The sequence below is a fragment of the Gracilinanus agilis genome, chromosome 1, assembly GCF_016433145.1.
Source record: "Gracilinanus agilis isolate LMUSP501 chromosome 1, AgileGrace, whole genome shotgun sequence".
Classification (NCBI taxonomy): domain Eukaryota; kingdom Metazoa; phylum Chordata; class Mammalia; order Didelphimorphia; family Didelphidae; genus Gracilinanus; species Gracilinanus agilis.
The window spans coordinates 657,198,850-657,221,114 of NC_058130.1; the positions used below are offsets into that span (position 1 = coordinate 657,198,850).

The 22,265-nt window shown below is 30.4% G+C and overlaps 1 protein-coding gene across 1 annotated transcript in view; it reads right to left on the reverse strand.

The window, feature by feature from the left end:
• CSMD3 (CUB and Sushi multiple domains 3) overlaps window positions 1-22,265 on the reverse strand; it is a 1,590,968-nt gene that overhangs the window by 935,403 nt on the left and 633,300 nt on the right. Inside the window, exon 7 of the mRNA XM_044684131.1 lies at window positions 3,590-3,667. Within this exon, the coding sequence (XP_044540066.1) occupies window positions 3,590-3,667 (78 nt within the window). The remainder of the gene's footprint in view (window positions 1-3,589; window positions 3,668-22,265) is intronic.

A 22,265-nucleotide genomic window follows, 5' to 3' on the forward strand; every position in this document is an offset into this window, starting at 1 on the left:
AACTTGAATTCTTGTTTATACTGTTTTACATTTGGAAAATTTAATTTGAAAGTTCTTTGGTTGAAACTCTGTTTGGAGTACATAAGGCTTCCTTATTGCCCAATCACTTATTTAAGTGGTTAGTATTTTTGGAATGTTTTACACAGATTAGTGGAAGTCTTAGTTTAGAGTAAATGCCAATGTTAAGAATTTTCATTATTCCATAGTATTTTTAAATGTCTATTATTTCAATCATCAGGAATTTTTTATATAAAAATTTCCTTCTTTCTGCTTTTAGAATCATAACTATGGAAAACATTTAAATTCTAGAATATAGTGGGAAAACCTGCATTAAATTAAATATTTTAAATAGAAAAATGCTAATGAAATGTATGAAAATTAAATTAATAAATGCAGTATTTCTTATATCATTTCTTTGATTGCCAACATTTAAGTTTCTGACAATGTAAGCCATTACAGCTGAATAAACTTTATTGAATCAACAAATTGGTTTAACTGTATGATGTGGGAGGGACAGAAAGTTTTGACAAATTTTCCTCTTATCTCTTTATTTTCTAAATCTGGAACAATGGTGGATACATTTTAGATGCTATAGATAATTCACCTCTTTTTACTTTGGTTACTTTCATTTTTATTCTTTTACTTAGAATTTTCTTCTACTACTTAGAAAGTAGTAGTAGATAAAAATAGTACAATTTTTGTTTTTAGTCTCTGTCTCTCTGTCACCCGACATGAGAACAGACCAGTTATGTATGTTTGTGAATGGTTAGTAGAGAAAAATAGAATAATTAGGGAAACCAACATTTCCTCCATATACACCCCAAGAGGAGTTAACATTAAATAGTAGTATCCATAATTATATTCAGAAAATTCTCCTTCCTTTCTTATTTAAGATACACTTTATTTTCTATCAACAATATAATGTTTGCTTGTCTCCCAATTTTATTCTTCCCTTTTAGAGAAGCATATAGAATTAAAAGGGGTTATTTAAGGAGGCAGGTAGCAAAGTATTCAAAGAGAATCTTGATGTAACTAGCTTCATTTCAAGATTGTTTCTATAGTTCTCTTTATTCTTTTTTACTTTTCTCTTTGCTAAGAAGAGGTAATATTACAGGAAGAAAAGTCTTGTTTTTGAGAGAGGGAAGGATGATGAACAAATCTGCTATTATTATAGATAATATTCCTTCCAGAAGCCCAGATAATAGAGTTGTCTATACTGCAGAGAATCTGTATTATTGAAAATACATTTATTTAAGAAAAACAGAATTCAGAAGAATAATAAGAAATAAAAACATAACATATTTAACTAATATGTTGCCTATGAGTTAAAACATGTGTGGAATTTTATGTCTATTTAGAATGAGATACATAAAATTATATATAATTAAATGTTACCTCAAAAACTTATGAATGAAAAAAAATCTTTCATTCAAGAGTTTATAGACTGAAATATTTTAAAATGAAATGTCAAATGATGTGGAACTGCTATTTTGTATCTTTATAATCTATCTAGCATAATTGCATTTGTCTAGTTGAAATGGAAAATATTTTTATGTACATTATGTACAGATGTAGTTAAAATAAAAAATAAAAATGCCATATTTGGGTATTTAGAAATTAAAAGAAAAACAACTTTGATAAAACTCAAAACTGCCTTAGCATTATGGTAATAATTATAATAAAAGTAATAATTATCTGAAAAGGTTCATTCAACAAAAATTAAAAAGGAAATGCTAAAATGCATTATCACAATTTAACATTAATTAAAATAATTTATTCCATTTAGAATAATCTCAAATAATCTTATACTTCATGTATATTAATAAAGTCCTATTTTTATTCTATTTTATATGTAATGTGGATATAAGATACAACTGATTCCTATGTAATTTATTTTCTCTAGAACTTGAATCTAGATTTTTCTTTAAAAAATCAGGAGATTGTTTCCTTATAAGGTCTATCAGCATGTAAGAGGTACAGGTATCCATACTAACTTAATATTTGTTATGCTAGAGAAACAAGGCAAGAAGGATTATTTAAAACACCATTTTATATACCTAAGGCCAGCTAAACTTTACATAACCTTATAATTTAGGAGACAGAAAATAATTTCATGTGTGAATAGAAAAGTTCTGCCAATATTCTCCCATTAAAGCAATTGCATTTGCTTCTAATTAAAAATATATTTATGTTGTGAGGTTGAAATTCTACCCTTTGGATAAAGTACCTACAATTATGAGATTCTGACTACATTAATGTACTAAAAGATGTCATGTAGATGTCATCAGAGTTTATATGGAAGAAACATTTAATTAGAAATTTAATTCAGACATTTAGTTGCTTATTACTGGTGAGAAAGTATTCTCTAAAAAATAGGACATCAATGAAAAAATAAAATCCATACTAGTTGTATGATAATGGAAATTATTATTTTTATTCTGGAAATAGTATTAGTCCAATTTCACATATATATATTTTTAAAGTTCACTCCTTATCAAGAAAACTTAGCGTTAAGACTAAATTCAGTTGACTGTACCTAACTGCCTTTCAAATAGCCACTCATTAGTCAAGTATCCCAATTGTTGATATGTTTTTTAGATTTTCAAGTCTAGTTGAAATGTCAGACAATTTTATGTCAAAATAATATTTTAAGTAGATGTGGCTAACTTTCTTTTAAAATTATTACTAAGAATCTATTTATTATCTAACTTTCCTTTAGATAAGGGTTGGATCACCTAATCTCTTCTCTTAGAAGAAGCTCCTTTCCATTTCTATTATTCTCTGATATATATAACCCTCAATGTTATTTAGTGATTTGTGAAAGTGGTATCTCCTACACAGTGTCTTTTCTAATTTATCCATCTCATAACAACTTAACCTTTTCCCCCTACCATGCTTCCCATCTTGAAATTGTTTTGTATAATACATTTTGAAATATCTGCATTTAACTTCCTTCCCTTCCCTCCAGTAGAATCTAAGTCCCCTTTTCTTTCTTTTTTTTTTTTTGCCTTTTTATTGTCAGTCTTGCAGATAGTTGATATTTTATGCATATTTTCTGAAATTAATTTGAATATTTTTATAGGAAAATTAAATTACTCTTTTTAATTGACTAACTAAAAATGAAGACTCTTACTTTTCTTTTCCTACATGGAGATTATTCATTAATTTAAAGGATTTTCTCTAGAAAAATATAATTCCTGCTTTGAAAACTTGAAAATTGTAAATGGAAATGGAATCAAAATACAAATTCTCAAGGAAGATCCCTATAGACATATTTCCAGGTCAAGAACCTGATGATAAAACTAAAGACTTAGCAAAATGGGGTTTTAAGTCATATTTTCTTCCTTTTAAATAGCAATGAAAGTTAACCGATACACTCAAAATGAGTATCTTCTTCCAATTCAGTAAATGTAATCCACATTTCTTTTTATATTTTTCAGTGATTCACATATTTAGTATTTGCCATGCATGTTATAGAATGATTAATAGAGTTATTCTGAAATACACATACAATTCAAAACACACACAACACAGACAGCACAGACTTCACTCTTGCACTAGAGAAAGTAACAAAAAGAAGTACACTCACAGATAGAAAACTTGTTGCTGTTGTCTTTCCCTGGAAACAATTTAAATCCTCTAGATTTAAAATCTATGGCCTTTTTCACTAGTTAAGAAAACAAACAAAAACATGTATCAGGAAATACATTTTAAAAGATGAAATTCAAGTTAACAAATTTTGTTAGCGTGGAAGTATGTAAGTTAAAAAGACAGCTTTCAAAAATCCTGGCATAGAAAAATAGCAAAATAATGACCTTTAAAGAAAAAAAGCACTCTGAGAGGATTGTGAATATGATATGCATGAAAAGAGGTTCCTATGTAGAAATAATTTGTTTGGCACTATGCTAAGTGTTGTATCTAAGAGCAAATAATGGCAATTGTTTCCAATTTAACATTATATTCTGTCCCAAATGAGTGGAATCCAAATAAACAAGAATACATGATTTAATTTTTATTCAGCTAACTTTGGGAAAAATATTAAATCCTCCCTAAAAAACCTAATGATGATGTTTAATGTTTTTTTCCCATTATTATAATTGTGATTTGCTTCACACAATGACAGTATTGTCGATAGAAAAAGATCTTCTGATATTTGTATTTCTAAGCTAACTTCTTGGTGATGCTTTATGTAGTCTATCATTTCTATTGACATAAAGAAATGAGCTAAACTATTTTAAAGAGTAAATTGAAACACTTTGAGAGTAAGCATTCTATGTTTTATAGAAATTATCCTACCTGGACAGATCAACCAAGTGATTGATATATTTCTAATTTTGCTTTAAGTGCTTTATTAAAACAAACTCAGCAACTTAAGAGAAATGATGGAAGCACCTCAAGGAAACAAATAAGTCATATTTTTTTTTCTTAAACCCTTAACTTCTGTGTATTGGTTCCTAGGTAGAAGAGTGGGTAAGGGTAGGCAATGGGGGTCAAGTGACTTGCCCAGGGTCACACAGCTGGGAAGTGTCTGGGGCCAGATTTGAACCTAGGACCTCCTGAAGTCATATTTTTTAAACTAACAAAAATATGACCCTAAAGGTAGTCTTCTAAAAATAATATCAGTATAACCCAATGATATATATTGTTTTCGTAATCTCAGGCATTTGAAGGAATTAAAAAACTGTTTCAAAAAAATGACATACAGAGATCTAAATACTTTTTTTCTTTTTTACAAATTTAAGTTCCTCAAAGGAATTCTTCTAAAAGCTTTGTTAGTTTAAAAAATATGACATCATTGATCTGAACTCCCACAAATCAGGTTATTTTTACTCCTTAATTCAACTAATGCCAGATTAAATTCAAAATTTACTTGAAATAAAATACCATGAATAAAATTACAAAGGCTGAATTTAACCTATAGGGTTAAAGAAAAAGTATATTTAAAAACTCTTCCATATTGATTTTAAAAATGCAAATTGTATTCATTACAAATTAGTACTCTATTAAGATCAAATAACTTGGTAGTTACTTTGGTCTACCTCTAGAAGTAACTAAATTGTGTTTCTTTGTAATATTCTAAAATTGATTTTGGCCTTTTGCCAATTAACTAAAATTAAGGAAAGTTAAATGTATTTCATACAGGAGTGACAGATAAGTAATTGTAAGGATAGATAATTTAAATTATATTTCTAAAAGTTAAGAAAAATTAGCAAAAATAAGCAACTGGGTTAATCCAAAGAATGGTATTGTTTGGTGAAAAGAACATGTTGGAAGATCCAAGTTTGGATTCCTACTTGGAGCTCTTCTCTACACTTCAAATATGTAAACCTTAGAAGAATCATCTCTTTGGGTCTCAATTTTATATTTCATATGTAAAATGATATAATTTTTCTTTAATCTAGAAACACTAGTGACTTTGGAGGTCATTGCTCTTGAAAATCTGAAAATCTTATGTACATTCAGCTTACTGATTAGATTTTAGCTGAGTAAAATACCCCCTAAAGTGCTCTTCCTCCTCTGAAATGTGAGTTTATGATTAAGTTTTTTTAAATGATCTTAGCCTTATTAATTTTTCTTTTGAAGTTATGCCATGATATTTTTCACAGCAATTCAATTTCTTAAAATGTGTTTTGTAAATTTGTCCTACAACTCCTTTTAGAGATAATGGGCATATGGAAAGTCTCCTTATTCCTCCTCTTCATAATGGATTATGACTTTTAAATAACAACTCTGAGAAATGTATGGCAGTTTTAACACATATTTGAAATTTTTAAGGGAGGACTAGAAAAAAAAACTGGAAGGAATGCAAGCATAATGAAGAAAGTAGAACAGTAAAGAAGAAAAATCTGTAAAATATTAACCTGACAGCTATAAGGAAGATTTTTTTTTCTTTTTCCACTAAGAAATGATGTCTCTATCTATAGAAATGAGTAGAGAATCTTTATGCACAGCATATGTGTGTATTACTGGGTAAAGATGGAGTTAGGATCATATCAGTAGATAGGACAGATTGTAATCATGGATCATGGGAGTATAAACTGGGCATCATGCAATAATTTTGTTTGTTGTTAATTCCTGTTTCAGATATTAGCCTCTTTTTGGTCTTTTCCTGATAAATTGTATATGTATTATCTGGCATAGAAATATGAAAATTTTTGGAAGATTGAATATATCCAAATTAAAATTCCAGTGATTTAGCAGTAAGAAAATAAATGTGACATAAAAACTTGAAAGACCATTTCAGGATTGGAGTTCAAATGCAGGCAAAAATATAACATTTTCCAATAAATCTATAATGCAATTTTAAAAAAAATAACAAAATAAAGCAGCTTATGAAATGAGCAAAAATCTTGTAAAATTGAATAATGAAATTAAAAAATATGTAAAAAAACACAATGTAAAAATAGAATGTACCAATCTGAAAGGACAACCTATTATATGTGTATTGGTACATATGAAATATTAAAACCCAAGAATTATTATTAATTATAATTTTTTAAAACTTCTTTGTAAAACTGGACATCAGATATTCAAACTTTAATTGGTCATTTAACTCTCCTCTGCTTCATACTAAAAAGGCTACAGTTAGTAGAATGAAACTTGACTTTGTGAAGCTCCTTGAAAGTAATTCCTGTTTCATTCTTTTGTCTTTGTAACTCCAACACCTGGAGAAGGTAGGCACTTCATAAATATACCTGAGATCTATATGTCTCTGATATCTAAAATGGGGGTAGGAGGGAGGTAACAATATTTATGCTCCTTATTTTATTTATTATTTTATAGGGTTATTCTGAAGACTACATTGAATAATGGATCTCCAATCACTATGTAGTTTCTAGTAGTTGTTATTTGTATTACCATTAGTATAAGTATCATTAGATAGAGTACTCAAAAAAGTACAACAGTGGATTGTACTCCTGCCTCTTCCACTTACTAGCCAGGTAACTGTGGGCAAATCTATTCCTTTGAACTTCCGTTACACTAATAGAATGACAACTCAATTTAAATTTAAAAATAACTATTTTCAACCTTGTTTATATTGATATTGTTTTGAGTTGATACACAAATACATTTCTTATATATAAATACAAATAAATATATATAAATACATTTAGATTTCTATCTGCTTTGATTATGATTCAAATATCAAATTTATTTGTATTGTCAGATGTTTTATAGTTAAGCCATCAATTCCCGTAAATGAAGAGGGGGTTTCCTTTTCATATTTCACAAGTGTGTTTTATTGTTACATTTTAAAATAAAAAAGTAGGAACCTAGGTTTTGCCAAAACTTTATTCATTTTGGCATGGGAAAAGATATATGTCAACAAAAGATTGTTCTTTATAAAAGAAACTTAATTTATAATTGTTCTAAATATCACTCCTGATAAACAGAAAAAAAATCACTCAGTCTCTATGGAGTACAGGGCCAATAATTCTAGTTTCATCTACATTCTCAAAATATAGGGATTAATATTGGATTTATTATTTCATTAATATAGAAAATTGTTCTGCCGATGTATGTCCATACCTCTGTAACTAATATAGTCTTACAGAATTACCTAGAGCATTAAGAAAGTCAGTGGCTTGTTCTGGGTCACAAAGATGATATATGTCAGAGATTAGGGTTTGAATTAAGGTCTTCTTGACTTATTTATGCTCCTTATTTTATAGGGTATATACCTAAAGGTCAGATCTTTGCTCCAAGCTACCTCTATTCTCAAGAGAAGTAAAGCAAAATAAAAGACAGCATCATACTACAGAGACAAGAATGATGACCTGAGAACATGGAGTTCTGAGAGCCGGTTGTATGTCTGCCACTTATAATGCAATCACTGTAATAAGAGAAGATACACACAAATCCCTACAAGAGAGAGTTCATCTCACTTTGGGGATTGACAGCATTGAAGGAGAAAAGAGCACTTGGGCTTCATGTGGAATTTTTCATCAGTTTATGATGACAAGAAAACTCACTTTATTACAATTTGTAAGATGCCAGTAAACCGTTTTGTAGCATGCATTGCACGACACGGAGAAACATCAGTTAATACCAAGATATATTTTTTCTGTGGGGCAAGTGAGTTTCTTTGTGCCAAGAAATTTTCCACTGATCTTTCTTAGCTGGGAGAAAACAGAACTAAGTTGATTCACAACAAGTCAGCCATTGGTTTCTGGGGAAGTTTGTTATATTTCAGGGATGAGAGGCTGAGCCTCTCTAATCTACTAGTTTGTCACTGGCTTGCTTTGAGGGCATTTGAAACAGGGTAGACTTTATTGATCTTTTGGCTGGTGAGTCATAAAGACTGTGGTAAATAAAAGCAAAATATAGTGATCTGATGTACCTGCTCCTGCATGTCATCTTATTTTAAAGTTGTATTTTTTATTTCAAAAAAGGAAGATATGATGTTCCCTCTTTCTTCCACCACAAAACATAAGATAAAGGTGAAAATAATAACTCCAAGTAGAATGCACAGAGGTGAGAAAGCAAGAGAATGCTTGTAGAGAGACTAGTAGTAGCTTATCTATAATTTTGTATATGTAAATAGGAATATGAAATAGATCAGGGAAAGTAATTCAGTGATGGGTTTACTTCATTATAACAAACAAAAAAGGAGTGGCATCTTGTATTCTTTATCTCATTCAGTCAGATATGTGAGGGAAAATGTGGTCTGATATAGATCAGTAGATGACTGTCCTCTCTAGTGCTTTGTGGAAAACAGAATCATTAAGTGATAATGACAGCCTTGAGTACTGATAGATGGGGAATTCCTACATGTTTTTTGTTGAGTGTAGTAATATGATTTGAGCTTTATATGAATAGATTTTCTAGTTAATGTGCTGGCATTGATTACAGAAGAGAGATAGATGTGAAAGGTCCAGTCAGCAATTTGTGGCATGATAACGAAGGTAGGACTTGAATTATTGGTAGTAGAAATGGCAAAGGACAGATCAGAAAGACATAGAGCTCAAAATAGCAGATGCAAAGTCAAAAATAAGATTTTTCAAGAAAGTATAGATTTAAAGACAGAAGGAACTCCAGAAGCCATTTAGTACAATCACCTTTATGTTATAGATGTGAAAATTCGAGCCCAGGAAGATTTATTGGTTTGCTTTGGGTTAAAAGGGAAGGAATTGAATCTATGTTTCCTGACTTAAGTCTAGTGTCCTATTCACTATGCAACTCATCCTTTTGTTAAGAATTGAATATAGGGCAGAAGGAAGAGTTAAAGATGATTTGCAGTTTTGGGGACTGTGCGTCGGAAAGAAACTTGGTCTCATAACAGGAAAAAAGAGAATTCATGAGAAGATCAAGGCTGCAGATAAAAAGATAGGGTTCTATATTGAAAATGTTGAGATTAAAAGGCTAATGAGATGTCTGGGAAGAAAGGAATAAATGGAAAAAATACTTTATTAATTCCACAATAATAGATATCTGAGAATGCTGGCAAAATGTGCTCCTAATTATTTTCATTCGAGTTAATGTTGAAACATGAGTAGTCTTCATAATAATCATCTACTTTGGACTTCTCTTAAGGAAATATCGAAATTCTTTTCTGTGTAAGGAGAGCAGAAGCATATGCTTTATTGCTAGTATGAGGAAGAAAATGTAGAGATTTGGTACACCAATTCACTGGAAGTTATCACAATAAAAAGCAGACCACTACCAAATTCATAATTTTTTCTTTATAATCAAATCACATGTGAAATAAGGTCTTGGAACTAGAATGGAAGTTCATGGAAAAATTATGCTTTACATTGATTTACTAAAAAGCCAATTTTGTAGAAATAATTTGTACCATAATTATGAGTTGTATTTGTAAAACAAGGCTGTCAGAAATAGAAAGTTAGGTAATAGAAATCATAAAAGCATGCCCTTTTGCAACTTAATGAAAATTATTTTACAACACATTTTAAAAAACAATTTCACAATGAACTTAAAGGTAAATGATGACTAAATATATAGGGTTACATGAGTAACAAGTAATATGACTGGAGAAATTTGAAAAATATAGCTGATTTTTTCTGGAGAGTATGAATAACTGGAGATATATACATAACAGAATCAAAGCAATTTGAAAAAATAGTGGGATGATTAACTACAGCTTTTTAAGAGTTGCAAATACTCAATTTCACCTTTAATAAATATAGTTTTTAGCTTTAATTTTTATTTTCTATAAAAATGTTTTAAAGAGCAATATCCACTTTTCTGAAGCAAACTGTTTCATTTAACATCTGAATAGATTATGTCTGAGGTACTTAACTGATAGGAATTGAACTCCAAATCTCTTTGACTGAGTAAATACAATACTTTGGGTTACTTAAGCTTAGATTTCTTAAGATTTAAAGGCCTGTGTGGTGTAACCTCCATTTAATATCCATATTTAGGAGGCCAGGTCAGATGCAATCATTTTCCATATTGTAGAGGCTGATATCATAAAATCATTATCATAACATTTTCAATTGAAGTACCAAGTATTTTTAGTGGAAAATGTTTGATTTGGTGCATCTATGCATCCACTTAATATATATAATTATTTTCTTAATCTTTATTAACATTACCTCCTTAGTCAAAAAACCTTATTATAAAAAATGGCAAAATCATATAATTCCACACAATTTCAAAGGGAAACTTTGAGAAATAAATATAAAAAATCAAAACCATTGGATTAGAAAGGGAATAAGATACTAAATGTTTATAGGATGACTTATGAAACTAATTTTGAAGCCTATGTCAATTGAATCAATTTTTTATCTACATTTTAAAATCTGAGTATAGATGATTGGCTCACAATCAGGCAATTAATTACTGGATCCGGATACTGAAATCTGTATATGGATAATTTTAGTTTTGTATCATCACAGAGATGGAACTAATTCAGGAAAATTAAAAGCATATGTTGATGGTAGCAGATGTACCAGGTCTGCTTGGCTCCATAGACCTTGCAGTTATGGTACAGCAGAAAATGTCACAACTACAGGAAAATAATGAGGATTTGTAAAATCACCCTTAGGAGTTCTTATTTGATTTATAAAAGCCAGCATGTGTTTAAAGTTAGCAAAGATGAAGTTCACAGATATCAATACCTTCTATGTTGTTTATACCTCTGTTAATGGAGGCAATATCCTCCAATTCTTTTGGCATTTATATTTAAATTGAATGTCTAATCCTCATAATTTATTTGGTCAAGCAGAATAGTTCAAATTTACAAATTTATTTTTTAGTCCTTTACTATATTTTAAAGCATTCCAAATGCTTATTTTTTTCTTTTTTTGCATGTTTGTCCTTTCTATTGCCTTTTTGATCATAAGTTAATATACCACCTAATATATAAAATCAACTGTTTATATATTTAAATGTTCATAATTCAAAATAGGTGAGCAAAACAAATTCAGGTCACACAAACACACATGTATATATGTGCATATATATATTTATATGTGTATATATACTGAATATTTGATTCAATGCCTTAAGGACATTTGTCTCTAAAAGGGCTAGAAAATTTCAGCTTATTTTATTGGAAATGAATCAGTGATCATAATTAATGAGTATCATTCATCCAGAACATAATACATCATTTCAGTATCAAAGGGGAAATGGAATAATTAATACCTTTGTATTAATCCAAAATTATTAAAAAAGTAATTTAAAGCCACTTGACCATACTCTCATATGCTTTTCCACAAAATATAGACTGTATAAGTTTGAAGTTCTCACAAGTTTCTGACCACAGTAATTTATGATTTTACATCTTCTGGGCTATACTTGCATAATGCACTATTTTTGAGATTGGCATAAAAGTATTCCCACAGGGCACATTAGATTCAAGCTGCTAACTTGCTAGACTGTGAAGAAAGCCAAGAATACCAACTCAGTCTGCCAGAAAATTAAATTTAGTAGAGGATCTCTCTTGACCTATTCCACAACTGTATCCCGTCCTTGTTTCTAGGTTCTTATTCAGCTATATTTCTTTCTGACCTCCTATTACTACTATGCTAGAGAGATCATTTCACCAGTAGGGAGAATTCCCAGTATTTATAGCGTTATCTTTGTCTCCTTCCTTCTCCAAAATGTTTGGAAGGGCATCATACCAGGAGCAGGTTTGTTTGGAATAAATATCTCACCAGGATTAAGATAGTCTTTCCTAATATCCGTAGTTGTAACTGTTTTCTCCTTCCACTAAGCATGTTATGCTCATCATTTGAAAGTTGTATCACCCCCTCTGCCAATAGGATGTAAGCTCTTTGAAATCAAATATACACACATATGTAAGCGTGCATGTATGTATTTAAACTTGAGTGTTTCTATATACATGTATGCATATATCTATAGTGCTTGGCAAAATAACTTGCTTAATAAATGCTTCTTGAAATACTATCCACATAGAGTAAATCAGAGGAGCCAAACTCCAGGCTGTACTATGGCTGCTAATACTTCCTAATGACATCCAAAGTAGATTAAATATAATTAGGCTAGAATTAACATTAACCATGATATGGTGGCTAGAATGTAAGTTCCATGAGGCCTGTGACCATCTTATTCTGAATGTCCAAATTAGCACCATGAACACATAGAAAGTCCTTATTAACTTTTTTGATTGAATTGAAAAATACTTTGATATCCTTGGCTCATTCTTGGTCAGCATTAGTGTAATTAGTTCATTACTTAAATATAATAAAGATCTCAGTAATTTTGTTTATGTATCTGAAAACAATTTGAAAATATTGCTATCAAGATACTGATATCAAGATCAATAATGAGAGAGATATAGGAAATTAATGATTTTGCTAAAATTATAATGATTGCAAAATTTGACTATAGTTCAGAATAATTCGATAATTTTTACTTATTTTTTAAATACTTTTGAAGGAAAAAATCAAACAAATAAGGAAGGACAGGTCCGGTGTCTTGTATGTTCTATAATTTTATATTTATTTGATATTACCAGTAAGAATCACTCCCAAATATATATAATTATGAAAAATGTCCTATCTCTATGTAGCCAATGCCATACTGTTTGACCATTTATGCATCTTCTGGTCTTCCTAAAAGCACACAGGTTAATAGTATGTGTCCACTTTGTGCACAGCAAGAGAGCCATATGCTTCATAGACACATATACAAGTGAAGCATCTTATTACAAAATTGGATGAAAATGGTCCAAAATAATCACAAATAAGATAAAAAATGTCAAAGATACTATAGAATTTCTTCATATCCCAAAGGCAGCAGGGGCTTGCTCTGGCATTACTTTTATTGGATAAAAAAAGACAGTGAGTAGTAGGTTGTCTGTAACAGGAGTTCCATCACCACTTTTAAGTCCATGCACCTCTCCCCCTTATCTTTACAGGTACTGAAATTCCATCAAAAGCTGTGAAAGTCATGAATACCTTTAACAGGATACACTTCTTCAACCAAAACAGAAGTGCAGAGTTAGGGAGGAAGCATAAAATCAATGAGTATTTTAAGAAGAATACTGGATATAATATGAAAGAGGATGTGTTTTTTTTTATCATTTTGTTGTAATTAGTAGAACAAAATAAAAAAGGGCCATTCTTCTTATCAATAGAACAATAATCTTTGATCCTCATTTGGGGAAAGGGGTGAATGTAATGACAATATTTAGCTTTAGTCTTATAATAATCAGTTAGCATTTGAGATATAAAACTACATGAAATAGTACACACAGTATGACCCTTATCTCCCTTGAGCCCAAATGTATAAACTGTGTAATGTTGAGTAATGGTAATATGTTTTTGTAAGTGAGATGATCATAACAACCAGTTAAAAACTAGGAATGAAAATAATAATGTGTTGAGTCATAAAAAAACCAAAGCAAATATTCAAGGAAAAAACTATGTCAGGCTAGAGAAAGCAAAATCGGACTCAATTTATCAAGAGCAATATTTCCCCTCATTAATAATAGAAGCTGACATTTACATAGTGTTTTATGCTTTACACAGAGGGTTGTTTTTTTTTCATTTTATTTCCTTAACCAAACTGTGATTTCGGTAAATATAGGTATTATTAATACCATTTTATGAATGAGGGAGATAAGTTTTGAAGTTATTCAATAACTCATCAAAGGCCATACAATTAGGCTGATGAAAAACAAGTCGAAATGTAGAACTTTCTCCTACCCTGTACTTCTTTCTATATAGGTATGATATGGATTGTTAAAGTTGTTCTACAAAAAAACTTCCTTATAACAAAAATATTAAAGCTGCAAATCCAAGTCATAATCAGTCCTCAAAGCCTTGCCTTAGGAAGCTTTAATGTAAAGTCCAAGCATTTTCCCTTATCGGAAATTGCTTTGTCTAGTGTGTAGTTCTATATGGCATAACTCATAGAGCTCTAAATATAATGCTAACCTGTATGAACTTGGCTAGAATTCTTATATATTTACAGATCAAAAAAGAAAAAAATTCAGTGATTAAATATTATCTTAAAAGTACCAGATGGCTAAAAATGTATGTTGAAATCCTGCTAAATGTTCTCTTCTTCATATATTTCAGAAAAATTCTAATCTTTGGGGCTTTGACTTCTTCCTTGGATAAACAAATATGTTAAAGAGCAAGCAATAGTGATATTAAGTAAAAAATATTGAAGAATATTGCTTTGATAAATTTGTGTAGACATGATGAATTGGTATATTGAAGCAAAATAATCTTTTCAGTGAGATTAAATATGTATTATAGATGTATATATACATTTAACTGAATATGCTATGAATATAATGATAATACTGTCTGAAAAGAACTCATTTTTGACATATACATGCATATATATGAAAACCACAGACCCTTAAGCAAATAAATAATATTGACCGAATACACATTATTCCAAACAATCTGTAGTACTAATGTACCTAGAATGACCTTTTAAAAACTTAAATCCATTTATTTATTTTAACTTTTAAAACCCTACAACAAAGAAACATATTATTCACTAAAATATTCTATTGTTATGTGTGGTTTAAAATATTCTTCATATTTAATTTATTATTCAGTCACTTCAGTCCTATTCAACTCTTTATGACTCCATTTGAGATTTTCTTGTTAAAGATACTGAATTGGTTTGCTATTTCCTTCTCCAGCTCATTTTGCAAATGAGCCAACTGAGGCAAACAGGGGTAGGTGCCTTGCCCGGGTCATATAGGTAGTAAGAGTCTGAGATCAGGGCTTCCTGACTCCAGAGCTTGCACTCTAGCCACTGTGCTACCTAGCTGCCTGCAATTATAGGTAAAGCCTAAAGTGATATATCAGTTTGGATTTTTTTTTAAACCCTTAACTTTTGTGTATTGACTTATAGGTGGAAGATTGGTAAGGGTAGGCAATGGGGGTCAAGTGACTTGCCCAGGGTCACACAGCTGGGAAGTGTCTGAGACCAGATTTGAACCTAGGACCTCCCGTCTCTAGGCCTGGCTCTCAATCCACTGAGCTACCCAGCTGTCCCCTCAGTTTGGATTTTTATGTATGTTTCAGAAGCTCTTTGGAATGCCAAATTTAAAAAGAAATACAATTTCCTTACAATTTCCATGAATAATCCACAGGGCAATGAGCCTTTGCTGATTTTCTCACCTAAATTTTTGTCCTTTCTACTACTCCCACCATGGGCTAGAGAGGCTACAAAGCAGCACATATATAAGAAATTAGAAATAGAATATTAGAATAGAATTGAATAGATATTATTTAGGGGCAAGTTAGTAGGGGTCAATGGAGATGCTATTAGAATTAGTTATATATTTTTATATAGAATATGATAAAGTTATAATAATAGTTTAAATATTTTAAATGGTCTTTGATACCTTTCTATTGCCTTTAGCAGTGAAGGGGCATGCAAGAAACTTCATTAAAATTAATGTTTTAGTGTCCTCAGTACTTCTAGTATCAGTTAATTCTAAGAATATTGTTCAAAAGGGCAGACGATTCTGTGGAGAAGGGAGAGAGAAGGCAAGCTGGGAAGGATAAAGCACGATCAGGGAAGACAAGGCGATGTGAGCGACTCTAAAATGTAAGGCAATCTTAGTCAGTCTGAGAGCAGCACGTTTGTATTCATGTCAGCTGGGCCATTTGAATGCATGTGTGACCAAATATATAGGGTAGAGGAAAGGAATTCTGGAAATGATCAATAGCTAAGACAATACATACATTCTATTAACTGGCATGTATTTATTTTACATTTTGCACAGCATTTTCTCCATTATCTCAGCTGCTTTTCACGACAACCCTGTATGGTAAGTGTGTCAAACACTATCATGCCCACTTTACAGATGAGAAAAACAAGGTTAAAGAAAACTATATGACTTGCACTAGGTTACACAACTAATATGTGGCAGAGGTAGGATTTGAATCCAGGTTCTTTTCTTTTACCAAGTTGGTCAATACTCCTTAGTAGGGCACACTACCTTCCTCTAGATTGGAATTTATAGGGCATTGGATACTCACACTAAAATAAATTAATAATCATTCCCTCTTTGTTCTAGTCTTAATTTATTTATTATGAAAGAACTATATGGTAATACTTATATAGTACAACTTAAAATTGGAGTTTAGGAGTTATTTGCTTTATAGTTTTTATTTTATATTATTTCTATACAAAAGTTTGTTGTCAAAGTGAATAAATCTTTTTGTTTTGTGACAATGTTGTGTAGAACCAGTTAAAGCATTATGGTTACTAGAGTCAAAAGAGCACCGTAGCCCTGGTAACATTGTTTGAGAGAATATGGTAAATTTTCCTTCCATTAAACTACTCAGAGAGGATGCTTCATTCTGAGATGAAGGTTGCTATACATAATAAAAAGCTATCCATAGAGTACATTCTGTAGCTGATCTTACCAAGCAGAAAATGCTACAAATATATCACTGCTAACAGGAGACAGGAATCTGAGAACCAGATTCCTAGTTAATCCTAGAGAGTCTCATTGTGAGAAAATTCAAAAAGTAAACTTCTCCACTGTGGAATTCTTTTGTCCAAACCAAGTCAAAAAGCCATATCATATCTTAATATGTAATAGAGAATGTTTGCTATCTATATCAATGAATCAAATACTTGAACTTAAGAACCATTTAAGCTATAAATCATTTGGAATGCTAAAGAGAATTTTATGTACATAAAGAGTTACATTTATCTGCAAATCTGATCTATATGCATTTCTTATACAGTTTGTGTTATAGCCTGAGTATAACTATGGCACACTGTTCTACTACCTTTTGTGGGATACCTATTTATTCTTTAGGGACAGTGGTGTTCCCTTACTCATAGCCACACTTCTTCTTCTACTACTACTACCACTACTACCACTACTACTACTACTACTACTACTACTACTACTACTACCACCACCACCACCACCACCACCACTACTACTACTACTACTACTACTACTGCTACTACTACTACTACTACCACCACCACTACCACTATCACTATGATGATGAAGACGACTACTACTACATATTAGAATACTGACATTGATAAAAGTATTTGTTCTAGGAGAAGCTGAGGGTCATTAAAAGAATGTTGCACTCTAAAGCTGTCAATTAAATAGTTCTACTTTGTACCAGGCACTAAGTACATGAAAGACAGCTACTTGCATCTCCTCCTCTTCTTAACTCAGAGCCCAGTATATTGATTTATATTGCTTATCCCAGGAATATACACATTGACACAAATAGTGTAAACACACATAATCCATACTATCTATTTAACTAAATGTTTGAAAAATATATTTTGAACTGATTTATTGATGGATAAATATTAATTTTGCCATTAATGAGTGTTTTCTTTGCAATATATTCAGAATATCTTCATTTTAGTTTCCACTTTTAAATTTTAAACAAACCACTATGGAAACATAACATTCTCAGATTAGTATTTTTGATTTGTAAGCTTTTACTTTATTATTACTAAGGAATTGAAGCCCATATTCGCCTGGAACTTCTTGAAGACCTCAGTGGTTTGTAATAGGCTAACATGATCATTTTAAGGTGATCTATTTTTAGATGGGACGAAAAGGCAGTATATAGGATGGGAAAAGCCCCAAACTAGGAGGTTAGGGACTCAGTTATGGGGAATCTATATCATCTCTAAGATTTACTACTTTCCTATTTGTAAAGTAGGAAAAATATCACTTGCATGTTCAAAAGATATAAAAAATGTGTGAGAACTAGATTTAGAAGTGCAAATAATCTATTTATTTATGATTCTATGACTTTGTCTTATACTTAATTCCTGTTGGCCATAGGCATGAAGTATAATACTAGCTATATAACAAGTGCTCAATAAGTAATGGTATACTTTTTTTTTACATATCCACCTAAAATCACTACCATATATATGCTTTGAAAATAACAAAATTATCAACCTAAAAGTAATTAAAGCTGTTAATAGTAAAGATAAACATGAATGAAGCATATTATATTTTAAAATTGAAATGCATATAATCCTTACTAAGAATAATCTTTCAAAGGTTTTTGAGATAGTGATGCTGTCATTGTTAAATTTGTACTTGATAATGAATCTTTTTATTTGTACATATGATTAAAGCACTTGTTCATAGTCACATAGCTACTCAGTGTCAAAAGTAGAGTTTGAAACAATTCTTCCTGACTTCAGGGTGAGCTATCTGTTACACTATGGTGCCTCTCAGTGATAAAAATTGTTGACCAACACTATAGACCTAAATATTTTAATATATCAATTTGCTACCAGTTAATTTTATTAGTATTTTAACAAGAATAAAAGCAATATAATTTCTCACTTAACAGGTATTTAAAGATTTACAGATCCCTTTCCTCACAGCAATCCTGTGAGGTAGAGGTAGATTTCCAATGCTGAAATACTTTTATGGTATGAAAAGTCAGAGAATCTTAGTTCTTTTTAAGACAATAGGAACATAATTTAGAAGTCAATTACTTTCCTGCTTTCCTTCGATAAGGAATCAAATTCAAGGGAAAATTTCTAAAGTTGTATTTAGAAAAATATCTTGAGGTGAAAATGAAACATTCAGTTTTTCTTTTGTTCCTAGATGCATATAGAAAAGAAATGAATGCTACAACTCTCTCCAAAAGATGAAGAAAAATTAAAAAAGCTTTTTCTCTAAATGCATAATTAGAAATACTAATGAAAACCAATCATTCAAATTCTAAAAATGTTACATGATATTAATGCTTCCTACTATTAAATATACTCTCAAAAAACCAAACTCTATCATAACCAAATACCAAAGATATAAATATTCATAACACAAATTTGGCATGCAAAAAATCATCAAACTTTCTTATTACTAAATGAACACCCAAAATTAAGTAAAATGCCTAATAGGAACCATAATTTAAAGTAATATATATAAATTAATCTAGGTAGAAAACTATTTTTCTAGAAGGAGATATATCAAAACCTCTTTAGTTACTAAAAATTATAAATGAAAACCCCTGATAGTACAACCTTCAAAAGTTAATTATCAAAATTACAGTTTAAGTAGACATGATTTTTTTCTAAAAGTTACCTAAAGTTTTCCATAAAAATTTCCATTAAAATTCCTTTATTGATATAAAAAATGACCATGAGTTCTGAAAGTTTTATTAAGAGAAAGAAAGTTCTGGCATGTCCTAAGAAACCAAGACTTTTGTCTCAACTATTTTAGTTTAGATAAATTTTATCATCAGAAAATTGGCCATTAGAAATTTCATGTATTTTGTTATTGCAACCTCCCAAAGACTTATGTTTTAGTACCAGAGTAATACCCCTACTGTTACCTCCAACAGATGTGATTAAATCAACAAAGGGCATGTCTAATGTGTTAATTCCTTATCATAGGGCAGAGAAGTAATTAATTTATAATTTATAATTTTAGACATTTCCTTGGGCTATTTAGAGTTTAATAATAGACCAGGAAGGATATAAAACTCAGGGCTTCTCAAATCCAAGGCTATACAATGGATTCCATCAACTACACCATACTGTCTTTTACAAAGTAATGAAGTTAAGGGTTAATAGTTAAGTTTAGATGAATAGGAAAGTTTATTAATAATTAAGGAACTATTTAAAATGATTCTTGGGAACTTGCAAAAGATGAAAAGAGAGAAATGTAGTTTTATTATTTCAAATTTTTTTTCACCATGAAAATAGATATTCATCTTATAAACATTTGCCTTCATGTGGACATGTGATTAACTATGGTGTTATAAAGCTTGCAACACATTTTCCATATATTATCTCAATTAAATGAAAAATACTCTGCAAAAATTTCATGCTATTTAAATGTCTCTGAAATATTCTAGAAATTTTTGTTTATAAATATCTCATTCAACAAATCTATTGCTACATCTATCATCTATCTAAATTGGTTATTGTTCATTATCATGTTTTTCAGTAGAAATGGTATAGTCAAATGATATTTTCTTCTATCCACACTTGATGTAATATAACCACATTCCCATTTTATCTATCTATCTATCTATCTATCTATCTATCTATCTATGTCATCTACCAATTATCTATCTTTAATTATTCATTTGTTTACAGGCCTATGATTTCATGGTATATTGGAACTGTAGCTGAGGAAATTCCCTCTAATAACGTAGAGTCACAACTATTGAGCAAGTTAGAGTTTTAGAGGGCTTATTATTGTTCTCAGTAATTAATTATCCCCTTTGTGAAGGTCAGATTACACGATTGTGTTTTAAATGAAGAAATGTGTCTAAAACTTAATGTCTTAGTATCAAGATTCCTTGATGAGATATTTTCTTTAATTGTAATTTCTACAATGGATAATATTACTTTATTCTCATCTACCTGTTCTGTCATCTATTTTTTTAACAACTTAGAATCAATCATGAGTCAACACAGGTCAATAGAGATAAATGTGGAATGATCCAAATACTTCAGAATTTAGAATCAAAAGACATAGATTCAAATTCTGATTCTTTTCCCATTTAGTTTGCATGACCCTTGATCAATTAATTAGACTATCTTATTTTATAAAATTGTTCTAAGAAAAAGTAATTAGTAAATATTTAAGTGTTTTATGATAGCTGCTCTTATTCTTACAACTCCAAAATTATTGTGAGCTGTAAAAAATAGTAGACAAGGTGCTGAGAGTTGTATATTGGAGGAAAAAAGAACATTTGATATTAGGATTTGGAAGAATTCATATTTACTTTTATCTAGGGTTATGAGAAGCAGTGTTGAAAGAGAGGTGGCCTTGGAATCCGTATAACCTAAATTCACGACTCCCTCTGATCCATGGTGCTTGCAGTCTTTAGTACATTAATTAATCTCTCTGACCCCTCCTCCCCCAGAAACTATTTGAGACAAAAATTTCTGCATTGGCAAGAGAAACTTCTTTTGAGAGAATATACCAATGAAAGAACAATTATGATACATATATGTATATGTGTATATATATTTATATGTACACATTTATATAAATATATACATATGCATTTATTTGTAATTATGTAGTACGCTGCAAGTAAAAAATCTGCATTACACACACACACACACACACACACTCCTACACACACACACACACACACACACACACACACACACACCCATTTACTTGTGGAACATCCTTTTTTCTTAATTATGCCAAAGTATGGAATGAATTTTCCAATCAGAAAATCCAATTAAAAGCTAATATTTATATAGTACTTAATATATGTAAGGTATGATGCTAAATAGTTGACAGTTATTATCTCATTGATTCTCTCAACAATCCTGGGAGATCGATGCTATTTTTATTTTGCAGATAAAGAAACTGAGGCAAAGTGAAACTAAGTAATGAGCCAGGTTCTCACAACCAGTAATTGTCAAATACCAAATCTGAACTCAGGCTTTACTCCAAGCCCAATTATGCTATCTATCCTGTGCTACCTACCTGTCTCAGCTACTATTATTCTTATGAAAAAACAACTGTTAGCTATTTTGCAAGGATATTTAAGTCAATTCCCTAGCAAATAAAGACAAAAACCAAATAACTTTTTTTTCTTCTCTGAATCATCTAGATCTTGGTCTTTACTTTAAAAAAAAAAACTACTAATGTAATTTGCTATCTATATAATTCCTCTAATTGAATAAAAGGGTACTTTGAGTTAATATTAGGTCATTTCTTTTGCAGAAAGTTGACCTTCATTATATTAAACATTTTCTACTTTAGTAGAATGCAATCTCCTTATTAGTAGAGAGATTATTCTTTTTATTTTTGCCCTTACTAAAGACCCTTTATAAATGTTTATTGAGTTAAAATGAAGAAAGTT